At 41.9% G+C, this 18,445-nt stretch overlaps 1 protein-coding gene across 1 annotated transcript in view; it reads left to right on the top strand.

Moving 5' to 3' along the window:
• Nucleotides 1-18,236, top strand: part of LOC103672843 (transmembrane 9 superfamily member 2-like) — a 73,379-nt gene extending 55,143 nt beyond the window's left edge. The window contains exons 14-17 of the mRNA XM_040627818.1: nucleotides 1,757-1,908; nucleotides 3,572-3,683; nucleotides 6,052-6,223; nucleotides 17,682-18,236. Coding sequence (XP_040483752.1) covers nucleotides 1,757-1,908; nucleotides 3,572-3,683; nucleotides 6,052-6,223; nucleotides 17,682-17,749 — 504 coding nt within the window. The 3' untranslated portion in view covers nucleotides 17,750-18,236. The remainder of the gene's footprint in view (nucleotides 1-1,756; nucleotides 1,909-3,571; nucleotides 3,684-6,051; nucleotides 6,224-17,681) is intronic.
• Nucleotides 18,237-18,445: the final 209 nt, after the last annotated feature.

Consider the following 18,445-nt stretch of genomic DNA (forward strand, 5'->3'; position numbering starts at 1 on the left):
TGCAGAAGCTTTTTATCTTGATGAAGTCTCAATAGTTTATTTTTGCTTTTGTTTCCCTTGCCTCCAGCAACATATCTAGTAAGAAGTTGCTATGACTGAGCGAAGAGGTCGTTGCCTGTGTTCTCCTCTAGGATTTGATGGTTTCCTGTCTCACATTTAGGTCTTTCACTCATTTTGAATTTATTTTTGTGTATGGTGTTAGAAAGCGGTCCAGGTTCATTCTTCTGCATGTGGTTGTCCAGTCTTCCCAACACCATTTGTTGAAGAGACTGTCTTTTTTTCCATTGGACATTCTTTCCTGCCTTGTTGAGGATTAGTTGACCATAGAGTTGAGGGGCCATTTCTGGGTTCTCTACTCTGTTCCACTGATCTATGTGTCTGCTTTTGTGCCAGTACCACACTGTCTTGATGACTACAGCTTTGTAATAGAGCTTGAAGTCTGGAATCATGATACCTCCAGCTTTGCTTTGCTTTTTCAGAATTGCTTTGGCTATTCGGGGTCTTTTGTGGTTCCATACAAATTTTAGGATTGTTTGTTCTAGCTCTGTGAAAAATGTGGTGGTATTTTGATAGGGATTGCATTTTTGATTAGTGATTGCATTTGATAGTGTAGATTGCTTTGGGTAGTATAGACATTTTAACAATATTCTTCCAATCCACGAGCATGGAACGTTTTTCCATTTGTGTCCTCTTCAATTTCTTTCATAAGTGATCTATAGTTTTCAGAGTAGAGATCTTTTACCTCTTTGGTTAAGTTTATTCCTAGGTATCTCATTGTTTTTGGTGCAATTATAAAAGGAATGGATTCCTGATCTCTTTTTTGCTGCTTCGTTATGGGTGTATAGAAATGCAACTGATTTCTGTATATTGATTTTATATCCTGCAACTTTGCTGAATTCATGTATTCTATAAATTTTTTGGTGGAGTCTTTCAGGTTTTCTATACATTCTGAGAGGACTTTTTGTCATTGATTACTTCATATTGGAATAATCACCACTAAATCTTATCTAATCTCTCCCTTGAAACTGATAGGAATGGATAAACATCCTTATTATCTAGCTGTGTGCTCTCTAGTATGGTGGTCACCAGCCACACGTGACTTTTGAGTGCTTGAAATGTGGCCGGTTCCAAACTGGTAAGTGTTGTAAGGAAGTGTAAAATACACAGTGAATTTCAAACGTAACAACAACAACAAAATATAAAACATCTATTTAGTACTTTTTATATTGATGAAAAATTTAACATAATATTTGGACATGTTAGATCGAATGAAATGTGTTTATAAATTGATTCTGCCTATTTCTTTAAAAATTTTTTTTTAATTTATTTTTTTGATAGAGTGAGAGAGAGCACGAGATGGGGGGGGGGGACAAAGGGAGAGGGAGAGAGAAGTAGGCTCTCCACTGAGCAGGGAGCCCGATGCGGGGCTTGATCCCAGCACTCTGGGATCATAACCTGAGCCAAAGGCAGACGCTTAAGTGACTGAGCCACCCAGGTGTCCTGATGTTGTGTATTTCTTTTCACTTTTTAAAATGCAGCTTCTAAAAGGTTTAAAATTGCCTATATGGCTTGCATAATATTTCTATCCCACAGTGTTGGTCTAGCCTTTGCCCACCTGACTGCTCTTGGAAGTGTTCCATGTCCCCTTCCGATTCAGGCTTCTGTGTTATGAGTCAGGATACTGTGTTGTGATTATATGTATATAAATTCACCTCAATTTCATGTCATTCTGACTTTCACTTGATTTCTTTTCGAGCAGTTTAGGTGTCCAGTTCACACAAACCAGATTCCCCGTCATATTCCTCAGCAGAGTTTCTTTACCAAACCACTTTTTGGCATCATAATCGGTGGCGTTTTACCTTTTGGCTGTATTTTTATTCAACTCTTTTTCATTCTGAATAGTATTTGGTGAGTATTGTATCTTCACAATTTCAAAAAAATCTTAATTGTTGATCAATTAATTTTCCTATATTTCAAGGAGGTTAAATTCTGGTATGGAAAACTTCATTCCCCCCCCTCTACCCCCTGCCCCTCTGAGCGCTTTTTAAATCCAGGAAACGGCGATCTGACGCGGGGGGGAGGGGGCGGAATTTCCTAGGGAACTGAGACTTAATTCACAAGTTTTTAAAGACATTTTTGATGGAAATATCTATGCGGGTTTCCTTTTTAAAAAGTAATAACCTCTTTTTAAGCCTTTCCAGATGACTTAGAAAGTTGGCTCACACTGTACTTCTCTGAGCCTTTGCAGGGGGTGGGGCAGGGGTGTCCCTTGGAAGGAGGCGCCTAAAGATGGGAAGAGGCGGCCCTGATGTGTATGTCTTTTCCGTACTGACCTTCCACGCAAGATTTCAGAGTTCCTCTGCTAAAAATACTTTGAAGACCACTGACTCTGGGTCTTCCTCTGTACTGAGCTGTAAGTAATATTTTTCTGCTTTCCCGTCTGTCCTCTGTTAGCTCTGATGTCAGGATGCCTGCTCCTTGCAGCGTTCCTCTTTCTATTTGCTACTTTGAATCTGTCGTGATGTAAGAATTCTGCTATGTAAAGGAAGAACCCCTGCTCTCTGATGCAAGGGTGACAGCTTCAGCCTTCAAGTCCTCAAAAGTTAGGCTTCATCATGCACATTAATTGCTCACCTTTTAAACAGGATTGCGCCAAATTTGTTTAAGAGATAAGCAATAAAATCCGTTACCTTGTCAGCAACTAAATATTTAACCTGCTGCAAAATAGATTATGGGAACTGCATTTTCCAGATGTTTTTGATGGGAAAAGATTTTGAAGTGAAAACTAGAAGAGTCGTCAGACAAGTTTTATATCAGTGAAACAGAGTGTGCTTGTGGGATGCAATTTTGTATATGTTCATTATCCATAGAGATGATTCTCCCCAAGCCCCACCCCTCGCCCCCGTGCCCCGGTATGCATTCCGCAGGAGATGTTAAAATGGGGTATCGATCGGTTCCTCGGTTTCTTTTCTTCAGGAGGCTTTTAAAATTGCTCATCCCAATTTAGTCAGCTCGGCTCTGTAATAATGAAAGGAATGACTTTGTTCCTCCCAAGTCTGGCAGAAATGCAATGCACACACAGAGCTTTAAGGAGATGCATGTCTGAAAGTATTTTGATAGAATTATGTGTGCGGTGCTATCAAGACCTATTGCGGGAGGCTCCTTGTCGATAGAGCTTCAAAGGCAAAGAGGTATTTGATTCTGTGGCTTTCTGTTATATAACGTAGTTGCTGGTATTTATGGCACTTACAACCTTCCGTCACTAAAAAGAAAGCATGGTTTAAAATGTGCAGAAAGAAAATGACAGAGATACTGACGGGTCTCAAGTGAATACTGAATGACGTGAGCAGAGAATTATGGGTAAGTAGCCACACGGATTCGTCCTGGACAAGATCGCGCGGAACTCAGAAGCCACACAGGTCAGGGAATATGTTTTGGATACTGGATGGAGAGATAAAGATTTGCAATGAATTGCTAAGGGTTGAGAAGTGTGGCCATCTCTTGCATGGATTTGGATTGGGCTTTCTGTGTACTGTGAAGTTAATTTTAAAGCTGTCATTTTTATTTTCAGGTCTCATCAGATGTACTTCATGTTTGGCTTCCTTTTCTTGGTCTTTATCATTCTCCTGATCACCTGTTCAGAAGCTACAGTTTTGCTGTGTTATTTCCATTTGTGCGCTGAGGTAAAGACCTAAGAAATGAATGTATCTTCTGCTTCCAAAACTTGTGTCATTGGAATTAGAAGCCTGTGTTGAGAAAGGAATTGAAACAACTGTTAACTACATGGTTTCCTGATGACCCATTTTGATTTTGGTGGAGCTATCAAGTTAATGTGACTTTGATGGAAAATTTAAACAGAAAGCAATTTTTCTCTGGCTAGTTACTATAATTGCTGCATACTATTCAGTTAACATAGAAAAATATAGGGAACTGATTTGATATTTAGACATATAAAAGATCTGCTTCAATGGTGGTTATTTTTTTAACAATTAAAATTTTTGCTGCTTAGGCCAGCATTGTATTTTATGGGTTTGAGATTGCTGCTAAAGGCCCTTTCTCTTATTTTCATTTCATTGCGTTTTGGTTACCATGGACATAAATAGTTCTGTTTACCCCACTCCACCCCCATTTTTTTTTCTGATGTCATCCTGGATAATTAAGGTGGTAGTGAACATTATTTTCGTAAATAACCTACATCCTTCTTGTTTTGGTAGTTAAGTATGACTGTCTAAAGGTGACAATAGAGAGTTTAGGGAATGATTATCATATACGTGATGTCTGAGAGCATTTTCATAGGCATATAATGTGTATATTTCTATTTCTTAGATGGGGCGCCTGGGTGGCTCGTCAGTTAAGTGTCCAACTCTTGATCTCAGCTCAGGTCTTGACCTCAGGGTCATGAGTTCAAGCCCCGCATTGGGCTCCACACTGGGTGTGGAGCCTACTTAAGAAAAAAAAAAAGAAATGTTTTCGAGACTCCCAAGACCACCCACGCGTTTGGCAGTTAACTGGAAGGACTCATGGGACTCCGCATATAGACGTATGCATGGCTAGGGCCTGTTACCGCCAAAGGATACACAACAGGATCAGCCAGGGGTAAAGACAGAGGTGGAGCCTGGAGATATCCATGTACAGTCTTCCTGTGCTTTCTCTTTTCCACGGGAGGATATATCAACTGTGCTCTTTTCTCCAGCAGTAAAAAAAGATAGTAATAGATGTGCAATGTTTGTGCTCAGGGAAGCCCATTAGAGACTCCGCATTCAAGGTTTTCATTAGGAGCTAGCCGCATAGGCACGCTCTGCCTAGCAACTACAAAAATTCCAGACTCCCAAAAGGAAAGCAAGTGCTCATCATAAATCATGTTGTTTGTACAGTCTAGGTATAGCAAACCAGTCTTATCAGTCAGGGATGATTAAATGCCAAATTCCCAGATGTAAGCCAAGGGCCAGCCTTGCAAGCAGGCCCTTCTAAAGATAGTAACTTCAGACCTGCTATGTTAACTCTTTTCTGCGCTGTAGGTCCCCTTGACCCTTGACCACAGTGCCTTTACAGGAAAATTTTTTTCTTTTTTTTTAAATTAAAAAATTTATTTATTTGAGAGAGAGAGAGAGATAGAGCATGAGCAGGGGGAAGAGGGAGAAGCAGACTGCCCACTGAGCCCGATGCAGGGTTTGATCCCAGGACCTTGGGATCCTGACCTGAGCTGAAGGCAGACGCTTAACCAACTGAGCCACCCAAGTGCCCTGTCCTTTTAATTTTTTTTAAGTAGGCTCCACACCCAATGTGGGGCTTGAACTCAACCTGGAGATCAAGAGTCGCATGCTTTACCCATTGAGCCAGCCAGGTGCCCCTACAGTAAAATTAGCATCAGGAGGAGCCCGTAGAATACGCAGAACCTGCATATTGACCTCGGTCTGGCCTCCGTGGGTCCCGAATTCAGCTGGGTAAAACAAATCGCATCCGCCATAAAGCTCTAGCTGAAGTTTCTATACTAACCTTTTCCTACGTAGCCTGAGGCAGCTCTAGCCAGTAAATTGAAGCTGACGGGAAAGCCTTCCAAGGCCGAGGCAGCCTCCTGATAGAAAGGACGCGTGCATTACAAGTGCAGACCCTGAGGGCACATGTGGTCTCCCTGGAAACAAAAGACTTTATACGTGTTAAGGCACCCGAAGCAGACGCACATTAGTGAGACAGTGTATACCACACTGAATTTCTTTCTTTTCTAAAGATTTTTAAAAATCAATTAATTTATTTGATAGAGAATGCGTAAGCAGGGGGAGCAGAGGCAGAGGGAGAAGCAGGCTCCCCGCTGAGTAAGGAGTCCGATGCAGGACTCGATCCCAGGACCCCGGGATCCTGACCTGAGCCAAAGGCAGATGCTTAACCCACTGAGCCACCGAGGTGCCCCCCACATTGAATTTCTTATAAAAACTTCCCCTTTTATTTCTTTTACTACATAATCTAACGGAGCCTATTTTATGACAATAGTTGCTGACCCATTTATAGTTAGATTTCACCTAAAAAGGTGTTTTTTTCTGTTTCTTTTTTCAGGACTATCATTGGTGGTGGAGAGCCTTTTTTACCAGCGGTTTTACAGCTGTCTACCTTTTCATATATGCAGTTCATTACTTCTTTACCAAACTTCAAATCACGGGCATTGCAAGCGGCATTTTATACTTTGGGTACACGATGGTCATGGTCTTGATTTTCTTCCTCTTTACAGGTAACCACAGAATTACTTCAAGCATTTCAGACTCTATGAAGAGACTTGGAGATAGCCATAATGTAATAAGCATCGATGAACAATTAATGGAAGGGATAGGGGACAAAGTCATCGTGTTCATTTTTATGCTTTGGGGCTGCAAGACTGCAAAGCCTGGGGAACTGGAGGGACCTTATGTACTTAGCTTCAAGGTTGTCCCTTGTGAATGTTTTTAAACAGTAGGGATGTGTTCCAAAGCACAGAAAGGGTTATGTGTAATCACCTTTGAATAGCCTCCAAGCATAAACATTAACTGGCTTGAATAACTTTTAAATTAGCAAAAATAGATTAAGTAAATGTGTAGTCATATAAGCAATTAGATGCGAGGGACAAGATGTATATTTCTCAGGATTACTCATTTGCGGTTGTTATTTGGGTTCAAGATGCGATGGCAACTCTTGTTTAGATTACTGCTTAAAGCCGGTGGCAAAATGGAGTGCTTTATAAAATGATCCAGTTAGAGAAATAATGAAGTTGGAGAGCTTGGAAGTTGGAGAGCAGGACGAGCAAGGCAGCGTTCCATTCTATCTGCCTCACTTTTTTTTTTTTAAGATTTTATTTTTAAGTCATCTCCACACCCAACGTGGAGCTCGAACTCACAACCCTGAGATCAAGAGTCCTATGCTCTACCAGCTGAGCCAGCCAGGCGCCCCTCTACCTGCCTCACTTTTAAGTTCTGGTTTTCACTCAAGTTGTATGACTTATGCAGGTCACTTGGACACATTTCAAGGATTGTCTCTGATTTTAACTCTCAGGTTCAACAGATAGGTAAAAAGCAACTGTGGGAATTTGTCCGAAATCAGAGCCTTAAGACAAGTGTGTTACCTGAGAAACCAAGGCATCTTGGTGGTGGCTCTTTGTTTAATATTGTATTACCCATGACATGCCAGTCTCATCTCTTCAGGACACAGAAGACTGTGCAGGATTCCTCTCAGGTCTCAGCCACCAAACGTTCTATTTAAAACTGAAGGCCTGAGAACGTCTCACCATTCTAGTCTAACCAGGCTCCTCATGTGTTTTGCAGTTTCTCTAACTTTGTATTTGATATATGTGTACAGAGAAGCCCACGCAGCGTACACGTACAGCTCGACGAGTTATCGCAAAGTGAGCCCACTTTTGTACCTAGCGCCGGCGTCAATGAATGGTACATGATCAGCGCCCTGGAAGCCGCTTCTCTCCACTCACCTTCCCCAAGCCGTTCCCCTGACTCCTAGACTCATGGAGTAGTTTGGCCCGTTTTTGAATTGCGCATAAATGGAATCCTACAGGATGTACTCTTTTACGTCTGCTTGCTTTTCCTCGGTGTTGTTGGTGAGGTTCCTCCATGTTGCTGTGTGTAGACGTTGTCTACACCCCTCATGTCTTTTGTTTTGGATTTCTCCCCCAGTGACTGACTGGCTTTTATATTTGGGTGATGGACAGCTGGATGTGTCTCACACAGTAATTTCAGGCTTCTGTTTTCTTCAATACCTAGTATTTTGACTCAGGCTGCTGTTTTCTGGGAGTCTTGTATGACAGCAGCTTCTTTCAGAAGGTAGATGGAATGCTGAATGGTCACACGGCTGACAAATCTTCTCCCATTGGTTGGCTCCACCACTTGTCGTCTCTTCTGTCACACTCCACTGAATACTGACTCTTTTTTTTTTTAATACTAGGATTGCTTTTTTAAAAAAGATTTTATTTATTTATTTATTTATTTATTTATTTATTTATTTATTTAAGAGAGAGAGAGAACACAAGCAGCAGGGGAGCAGCAGAGGGAGAAGGAGAAGCAGGCTCCCCGCTGAGCAAGGAACCCAATGCAGGGCTCAGTTCTGGGACCCCAGGATCATGACCTGAGCCGCAGGCAGACACTTAACGGACTGAGCCACCCAGGTGCCCCTGAATACTGACTCTTGAAAGTTCCCAGTGATCCCTTGCCAGATCTAGTAGCCTTTCCCTAGCCTTCACCCTTCCTGGCTTCCGCAGCTAACTACTCAACGCCTATTCTGTGAAACTCTCTCAGTGTGATTTGCATCATTCTCCTTTTTCTCCTTGTACCGCTCTGGGCCTTCTTTTGCCTCCCTCTTCCTGTCACCTACCTCCAGCCTTTATACAGGGTTCGGTCTTCAGCATTTCAGTCCCCTCTTTGTGCCCTCTCCCTTTCAGAGCTCGTTTGGTCCCATGGCTTTGCCTACGTCCTCAATGCTGGCAGCTCCTAAGTCTGTATCCCAAGCTGTAAATTCTATGCAGTTAGATTCTGAACATTTGCGTGCCCATTGGCACTGCCAGCTCAACATGCCAACTCCAGTGAGTGTAGTGCTTCATTTCCCCAAGACTCACTCATTTTAATTTCTTTCCATCTTCGATGTATTTATTTATTTTAGAGAGACCAAGCATGGAGGGGAGGGGCAGGGAGGGCAAAGGGAGAAGCAGACTCCCCGCTTAATGCAGAGCCTGATGGGATGGGGGTGGGAATCGGTCCCACAACCCCGAGATCATGACCTGAGCCAAAATCAAGAGTTGAACACTCAACCTACTGAGCCACCCGGGCGTCCTATGAAGTGTGTTTTTGGTATCTATTTTCTAGAACGGTTCTTTAAGAAGCCCTGTCTGCTTATAGACCCTTAAATGGCATCCCTTTACATTTCGTCATTATATATTTTTTTCTGTTGAATTACTTTTATTTTTTCATCATCATTAAATTTTGAGGTTCACAGCAGGAAGCAAGGCTTATTGCTTATGTTCACATTGTTTCACTTTTGAGGAAGACATCCTTAATTAAATCATTAGTCTTGAGAATATGGATGTACACAAGTGTACAGTTATTAATTGCTGATTACTCCTTCTTGCTGTAGACAAATGCTTCTGAGAGGGTTTTTTTTTTAATGGCAACTTGAAAATCAGCAATATCCACTCATGTTACAAATGCCGAGGAGTTTCACACTCATTTAGAATAAATATGCATCCATCCAAAGCTCTTCCTCGTGGTCACCACAATGTCTTTGGTATTTGGATTCATCTGTGTCATCGCAGCAGAAGGATAAGACTTCACAGCTGTCTTCTTTCAATATCGAGTATCGTGACTGTAGGGAAGACTCTCTATATACTAAGTATATTTCCATGTTGCTACAAATCCTTTATTTTTATTTCTTTTTTAAAAAAATTTATTTAAGTAATCTCTATACCTGACATGGGGCTCAAACTTGTGACCCTGAGATCAAGAGTCACACGCCCTTCGGACTGAGCCAGCCAGGTGCCCCAATTATGAATCCTTTATACCAATCATTTGTAAGGCTGCTTAATCTATTGAGCAGATTACTTAACTGTTTCTTGCCTATTGAACTTGTTTTTTCTGTTTTGAATTATTTCCTTAAGACAGTCTGTGAAATGGGATAGCAGGGTCAAAAAGCATGACTATTTTTATGGTTCTTTTTTAAAAAAAGATTTTATTTATTTGACAGAGAGAGAGGCAGCGAGAGAGGGAACACAAGCAGGGGGAGTGGGAGAGGGAGAAGCAGGCTTCCCACTGAGCAGAGAGCCCGATGTGGGGCTCGATCCCAGAATGCTGGGATCATAACCTGAGCCAAAGGCAGATGCTTAACGACTGGGCCACCCAGGCGCCCCTATTTTTATGGTTCTTTATGCTTTTCTGCCATTAGCACAGTGTATTGGTTCCCCCACAACCTTGGCTGGCATTGAGTATTATTTTTGAAAAAACAAACAAAACAAAACCCCAAAAGTCATTTTCTTTTTGTTGACACAGTATGGCTAAAGTAGCATCCCATTGTTTTCTTCCTCTCATTTTTTTTGAGCCAAAGGAAGTGATATGCATTGTGGCTGGTGTTCCTCTACCCAATTTTCAGTTGGTGGCACACTTACAGATGTGTAAACAACATGTTGAAGTAGGATTCAAGGGACAGGGAGAGGGAAGATAAGCCACAGTGTATCAACAATATCATCAAAGGGTACCAGGACGGAAACCTTGTAATGTATAGACCAAGATAAATAAATTTCAGTTAAGTGTGGGTGCCTTGCCCCAAATCCTAACTGGTTTTAAAAAACTAGTTTATCAGCTGGTTAATCTAGATAAAAAAAGCAACTAAGTCTGTGCATTACCGAGTAAGCTATGCTCTTTTCTCCCTTGTTTTCCTCCGATTTCTAATGGATGCTCATTGATGGTTCACTTATGGGTACTTGGTACTGATTGGAGGATAGTTAGTGATTATCTATTTGCATCAAGTTTTGTTTTAGATATCAACAAATGAGTTAAAGTCTTTTTTTTATAATAATATTTTTTTATTATGTTAGTCACCATACAGTACATCCCCGGTTTCTGATGTAAAGTTCGATGATTCATTAGTTGCATATAACACCCAGTGCACCATGCAATACGTGCCCTCCTTACTACCCATCACCAGCCTATCCCATTTTCCACCCATCCCCTCTGAAGCCCTCAGTTTGAAGCATGAGAGACTATGGACTCTGAGTTAAAGTCTTTTTTAAAAATTTTATTTTTAAGTAATCTCTGCACTGAATATGGGGCTCAAACTTACAACCCCACCATCAAGAGTCACAAGCTCTACTGACTGAATCAACCAGGTGCCCCAAATGAGTCAAAGTCTTAAGAAAATGAATTGAAGTAATGTTTTATTTTGATAGGAAGGACATAAAATCACAATAATTAAGATCTAACACCTAGGATTTCTTTTCTAAAAGTCTGAAGTGCTATGTCGTGTTATAATAATGGCATTTATAGCCTAAGGTAAACCTTGGCATTGCTGTTGGGTGGTAAATGAAATCTTTTATGCGATGATGTATATTTTAAGCAAGCAATGAAAAATGTTTGCATTTAACCAAGGTCTATTATTCAGCCACAGTCTATTATTCTAGACCAGTGTTTCTCAACCAGGGGTGAATTTGCTCCCTAGGGAATATTTAGCAATATGTGGAGACATTTTTAATTGTCATGACCGGAAGGGTGCTAGAAATATCTAGTGGGTAGGGGCCAGGAATTCTGCTAACCATCTTACTATGTGCAGAACAGCCTTCTACAGCAAAGAATTACCTGGCCCAAAACGTCAGTCGTGCCACCATTAAGAAAGTCTGGTCTGGAGTGAACTATTTTTGAACCTCACTTTTACGTAGGAGTTAATGCTATTTTCCAAATACAGTTTTGATTGTCTCAAGAATCAAGATGATGTTTAGAATCTGAGACTGAATCACCAATCATTGTGCAGTGATTGAAGCCAGTTTGGTACCAGCAGCTTTTAAGACCCAGAAGAAGTATTATCCCAGTGCAGAGTGCTTTTCTGGTAGCTTTCTCACTAAGTGTCTGTGCTTTGAATATATTTTTATTCATTAAAAATCCTAACGAAGCTCAATATGTTTTGAGAATGTCTACTGTATAATATTTTACCACTAAATTAAAGTGAAGAATCCGTGTTCTCACACAGTGTAAGATGAAATACACTGAAGTAAAAGTCCAATTACCTCAACACGCAAATGTTAGCTGTAGTGGGCCTTTCGTGTTTTACTATGCCGACTTGTCTCTGCCTTATTAAAAACATCAGTTCTGGGGCACCTGGGTGGCTCGGTCGGTTAAGCGTCTGCCTTCGGCTCAGGTCATGATCCCAGGGTCCTGGGATCGAGCCCCCCCCCCATTGGGCTCCCTGCTCAGAGGGGAGTCTGCTTCTCCCTCTGCCTGCAGCTCCCCCTGCTTGTGCTCTCTTGCTGTCAAATGAATAAATAAAAAAAAACTTAAAAGATTTCAGTTCTAAAAGGCCAAAAGATCAAAAGGGGATAAAGATATGTTAATACTAATCATTAACCAACCAACAAAAAGTTATTAAGCTTCTACGGGCTTGGCAATGTATTAATAGGGAATACAGAAACATAGATCTAATACTGTTTTTTGTTTTTTTTTTTTAATACTGTTTTTTGTTGACTTGACTATGTGCCAACTATTTGCATGTATTTATGTCACTTAATTTTCACCTAATTGTCTAGTTATCACGAGGTGTTAGGTCATATTACTCCCATTGTATGGATGAGGAAACTGAGACCCAGAGAGATTAAGTGACTTGTTGGGGGTCACTCAGCTAGTAAGTGTTGGAGCTCCAATTCAGTCGAACCCAGGTTGCTCTGACTCCAAAGCTCATTCTCTTACCTACAACTCTCCATGTCCTCCTCAAGAGAGAGGCACTTTCCTTGAGCTGAGGCCAAGCCAACAACCAGAGAATGCCTGTGGAATCTCCTCTGTGGTCCTCTGTTTGATCAGGTGGACTGCTCTGAATTGGGAGAGCTAAGATTGGCACATCTAAGACAACACAGCATCGCCCTCGGGAATAGACGATGGAAACGAGTATCTCAAGTCTTTCCCATGCCCTTTTGAGCCTTCTTTGAAAAATGGAAGCACGTTCTTCCAGTTTTTCCTCTGGAATTAACTTCATTTACTTCTTCAAGCCCAGCTCATTCTGGTGTCAGTTTACATGTATGGATCTGCGTGCTAGGTGCTGCGGGAATGAGCAGGACGGAGTCCTCTCTATTCTTGAGGATATGGAAAACCTGCGGCTCCCGTTGTTTTTCCCAGCGCAAGTAGTTACGCACTTATGCTAACTCTGGGCCCTCCGGTAGCTAGCTATCTTCTTCTAGTTTTGAGTGTCATGCTGAAATATTTCAAAGGAAGGGAAGCGTTCCTTCCGCCGTGGTAAGCCAAGTCTGCACCCCGTGCTGTGTCCTTGACGTTCTACGGCGTCTCGTACCTGAATTGATTTCTACTCCCTACACCCCAAGCTTTTCCTGTCCAACTGCTGCTCATTCTCTGAGGTCTTTCTGCACAAAGCAGTTCGTTCATGGTCACCTCAGCCCGAATTGCTCTCCCTATCCTAGAACAATCGGGCAGAATTGGCTTTGGGGCCCAGCTGTATTGCTTTTTGGCTGGGTGTTGTAAGGCAAGTCAAGAGACCCTCCGAGCCTGTTTCCTTATAGAATGGGGAAAGTCCTAGCACTGACCTCAGAGACTTCGACTCAATCTGATCGCACATGTAAGCACTTAACCCAGAGCCAGGCATATAAGTATTTAGTAATCAACATGTCATCCTCCTCATTATTATCATCGTTGTTGTCATTGTCATGGAATACAAATTTGGTCATCTTATTCTCTGGCTTCTGTATCTTCAGTGGCTCCCAACTTCTTACCTTGGCATTCACTCTTTGGCTCTCACCTACTTTTGCCATTTCTTTCTCCTATGTGCTTTCTTTGATATTCCCTTAATTCTGTTTTTTCTTTTAATGTTTTAAAGAATATTTTCAGTTTATTATTTATTCTTAAGTAATCTCTATGCCCAACATGGGGCTTGAACTCATGACGCCGAGAGTGGCGTGCTCTTCCAACTGAGCCAGCCAGACAGCCCGATGTTCCCTTAATTCTTTGATCATACACCCTTGATGTCCCAGTACTTCTCCCATCCTCAAACGGCTCTGAGTTCAACTTTAAGGACCTTCTCTGTGATGCCCTCTCCAAATTCTTGCCATTCATTCAAGAAGTATATCTCAAATACCTACTGGGTGTCAGGCACTAGCCCTAGAGGCCGGGGCTTTAGCAGTGAACAAAACTTCATTTAAAGGGACGAAGATTTCTCTCCTCATGGAGCTTACACTGCTATGCAGTTCATCCAAACAGTTCAGTTTAAACTTTGTTATCTGCCCACAACGTGCTCAGCACCGGGGGTACAAAACTGAACAAGCCTTAACCCCTAGCCTCACAGCTATAGTCTGGAGAGAGAAGGCCTCTGAACAGATCATTCCACGCGTTGTAGCAAGAAGCCTAAAAACGAAGCTCAGGGCTTTGTGGAAGCAGCGAACTGGGGCGCCCAGCACAGGCATGGGGAGGGCAAAGGAGGTCAGAAAAAGCTTTGCTGGAGAAAGTGATAGCACTTCCTTGAGGGAAGACTGAGTCTTACAATTTGAAGGTGGAATTGACAGGCTGAGCAAGGCATGGGATGGGGAGATCTGTACGTAATCTGGGGCTGCTGGAGTTTGAAATTTAAGGCACGGAGCGGCAGGAACAAGTCCTAACGAAGGAGGCTGGGGCCTGGTCCTGGGGGGCCTTGTGAGCTTACACCAACGCGGGTATGCATCACATTCATTTGTGGGAATGATTGAAAACCAACACAGCTGGTGCCGAGGGCCCATCTCGAAGCCCTGACTCAGAATCCTTGCTGATGTTTATTTTTAACAGCTTAAAAGGTTTCTGATACACTCAGGGGTTCGAGTGCTTTTGCCATGGGGAGCTATTAAAGGTTTGCAAGTAGAGGCATGACAATCAAATTTGTGCTTTGGAAAGCTCAGAGTCACTCTGACCAAGTACAGGATGGACTGGAGAGAGAGAGAGAGACTAGAGTAGAGGCGAGCCCAGAGTTTTCTAGATGAGAGATGAGGAGACTGTGACGTCTATGTCAGTGGAGATGTGTAGGATGGCCATCACCTGAGATCATTCCCTACAAGAGCCCTGTTCTGTCCTTCTCATTACCGACCCAGCGAGGGCCGGGCCTAGAGAAAGTGCTTCATGAATACTGAAACGTGGCTGAAGGGAGTCAAGGCCCCAAAGACTCTTTTCTCCAGACAAGCTTTCTCTTTATTCCTTTGTGGAATGGCTTTCCTTCCAACTTGAGGAAGACCTTTTGTCTGCATGTCTTCCTCACTGCTGCAAATTCCGAGATTAATGTGTATTGAAATATAGCCCCCACAGTGGCTGTGGAAAGACTCTTTCAAGGTTTGTTCGTATGGAGTGGAATGCGGTGGACTTTCAAAATGTTTTATTTGGCTAGTTTCTTCTTCTTTTTCAAGTGTGCCTATATAATGACTACTTTGAGAATGCCTCGGAAGAAATGTGTATTGGAGAGCAGTCCCAGGGTCAGGCTGTGCGTTCTTCACCTTACAGAGTTGCAATTAGGGACCGGACAAGGGGAAATATGGGCTTCTCTGCTTGACTTGATCAAGATCCTTTATCCCCTGACCTAATGATATAAGGTTACGAAGCTTAGAAAGAAACTAGGACATTTCTAGTATCGGTTTCGTATTTTCTCTGACCTGAGGCAAAATTAGACCAAGACACCAAAATGACCATTCTCTCCCTTTCTGGCCCATCTCTGTTTTTCTACCCGCAAACTGTAGTAGAAGCAATTGGGTCGTAGAAAAAAAAATCCATTTTTCCAGATCCTTTAAGTTGCTTTTCAATTGTGTGGTTCAGTGGCCCTTAGAAGAGAAATTTCCCCACCTCTCTTTATAGTTAACGCTGTTTGTTTACAGGAGGGGACAGACGGAGAAAGGCAGGCTAGACCAGAGGTTCTGAAACCCTGGTTATGTATTAGAATCACCTGGGGAGATTTTAAAACTCTTGATACTTAGCCTGCATCCCAGATCAATTAAATCAGAATCTCTGGGGGATGTGATCCAGGCAATAGTAGTTGTCAAATCCCCCTAGATGATTCCAGGGTACAGGCGATGTTGAGGACTACTACACTAGTCAAATAAGCCCCATGTGGCTATATTTTTCAAGCCCCAAATCAGAACATGAATGCTAGCTCTCATTTCTTAAGTGCGTACCCTGACGGGCACCCTAATGTATCTTATCTTTTTCTCTCAGGTCAATCCCGTTAGTTGGGTGGGGATAGAATTCAGAGGACTTAGCTCAGCTGCCTATGAGAACAGTGTGAGAGTTGATGGGACTTTGTGTTTCGGGTAGGAGACAAGTTGGGTATTGTAAGTAGAGCGTCAAAAAGTTTGAGAATTCACAGACATTTCCGTAGTGTATGGGGATAATATGCAGCAAATTGAAGTCAGGAATGTCTTAGATTCAGAGACATGTGGTGGTAGCTACACATTGTCGTCTCCTGAACCTTAGAAGTTGTTGGATTCAGAAAAGGAAGCTTAAAATGCGAATAGGTATCATCATCCCCGTTTTTCAGCTGAGAAAACTGAGGTTTAGCAAGATTGTCACTTGCCCAGGATCAGACAGCTAGTAACCAACGAGTAGCTTTATGTCACTCCAGAGCCCGTGATCTTAATCACTATGCCACAGGCTCCTGCCAAGGAGCTTTGAAGGCTGGGAGGGAAGTGGCATGATGGTACACTGGATGGGAAGTTACTCGGAGCTTGGAAGCTGGCAAAGAAAAAGGGACCAAACCCTGCCTAAAGCTCTCTGTGATTAACATGTTTTCCTAGATGATTGAATTGTCTTGAGGTGCCCCATTAGATTATAGGGTCTGGAAAAGAAAACTCCTGTTAGAGTTTTCTTTGAGTCATTGAACCGTAATATCATCTGAGAATTGTTTTTATAACATGTACATCAACGAAATCCTATGTTAAAGAAAAATTTGCCCAGAATTGTATCACCCTACATATAAGGGTATCTTCGTTGGCCCATGCCCTCCTCTGTCTCGTCCACGGGTTTAAGCGTGTACAGGGTTCACACTGGTGAGTTGCGATCTGGCTTACCTAACACCGTATTATACAGATCATGCCACGCTGCTGTGTAGCCGTTAAATTTGTCATTTTTGATGACTATCTGATTTCATTGAGCACTTAGTCCCTCATTTAGCTAAGTCACCTATTGGGGAGCATTTGGTTTGTTTATAATTTTTCAATATTATTAATCATAGTATTATGAACACCATTTTTGCATGTAATTTTTCTTCTATGGGGTCATTTTTTTTTTAAGATTTTATTTACTTATTTATTTATTTGAGAGAGAGAGAGAGAGAGCACAAGCAGGGGGCAGAAGGAGAGGGAGAAGCAGACTCTGCTGAGCAGGGAGCCTGATGTAGGACTCCATCCCAGGACCCTGGGATCATGACCTGAGCCGAAGGCAGACGCTTAACCCACTGAGCCACCCAGGCGCCCCTATGGGGTCATTTCTTTAGGATAAATCTCCAGAAATGGGATATTTCTCATGTTTAATAAGACAAAACTTTGATTTATAAAACTAATTTATGTCCTGAGTGTGCAAGTAAATAACGGATTATTGCACTTTTGTTACATCCAGTGATAATAGTTCTTGACATTTTCTAAATTGAAGCAAGTTATACCAAGTTTATTATATGAGAAACTAGCCTTGGACCTCTTTGTATCCTTTTTGAAATAGAGAACTTAAGCTACTTATTTTTGTAATTTTTTTATTTTTTGCTTTGGTTAGAGACCTGCAGCGTTCAATCAAACGGATTCTCACACCCTGTTGCAGGCAGCTGCCTCCAGCCCTGCTGCTCGTCCTCTTTGCTCAGCAAGAGAGCCTGGTGATTTTTTATTGGATAATGTATGAGTCTGGAGATTTAGAGAATCAGTAGTCCACCTCCAAACTGACAGGCTTTGCATTTTTGAGAAAGCTACTCTGATTTGCTATAGTGTCTGGTTAACAAGGATCTTTTTCATTTTGTTTCAGGGACAATTGGTTTTTTTTCCTGTTTCTGGTTTATTACTAAAATCTACAGTGTGGTGAAAGTGGATTAAAGAATGTCCCCCAGAGGCTTCCAGGCACATCACCGCTGCTTTCGAATATATCCATCTATGTCTATATGAGCATCTGTAGAGGTATATGTGCTTCCTAGTACACATTTTAAATATATATATCACTCAAAAATCTCCTTGTCTGGCCTCAGTTTGTATGACACAAAATACTGATTATGTGGAAAAAACAGGTTGGTTTGAAAACAGGTTTATTCTAAGTCAGACTGTCCTGAAAAGATACCATAAAAAGATTTAATTGAAAGCTATTAGAGCAAGGGAGGCACATTTCTTTACAAAATGAAAGCTGAGCACACGGGCTTTTCAGATGAAATTGTTTTTTTTTTCCCCTTCTTCATTTTGTTTACAGCATCAGAACAATTGTCAAATAAATCTTAGGTAAAATGTGAATTTTTCTAACGTAAATGGATTGTATAGACTGTATCCCACCCTTGTATTTGGATGACCATTTTGTTTTATGTATTTATTTATTTTTGAGAGACTTATTTATTTTAGAGAGAGAGAGCAGGGAAGAGGGAAAGGGAGAGGGAATCTTAAGCAGACTCTGCACTGTGCAGGAAGCCCGACATGGCGCTCGATCCCAGGACCCTGAGATCACGACCTGAGCTGAAACCAAGAGTTGGTGCTTAACTGACTGAGCCACGCAGGTGCCCCTATTTTATTTACTTTTTTAAGGAAGCT

The sequence above is a fragment of the Ursus maritimus genome, assembly GCF_017311325.1.
Source record: "Ursus maritimus isolate PB19 chromosome X unlocalized genomic scaffold, ASM1731132v1 scaffold_X1, whole genome shotgun sequence".
Lineage (NCBI taxonomy): Eukaryota > Metazoa > Chordata > Mammalia > Carnivora > Ursidae > Ursus > Ursus maritimus.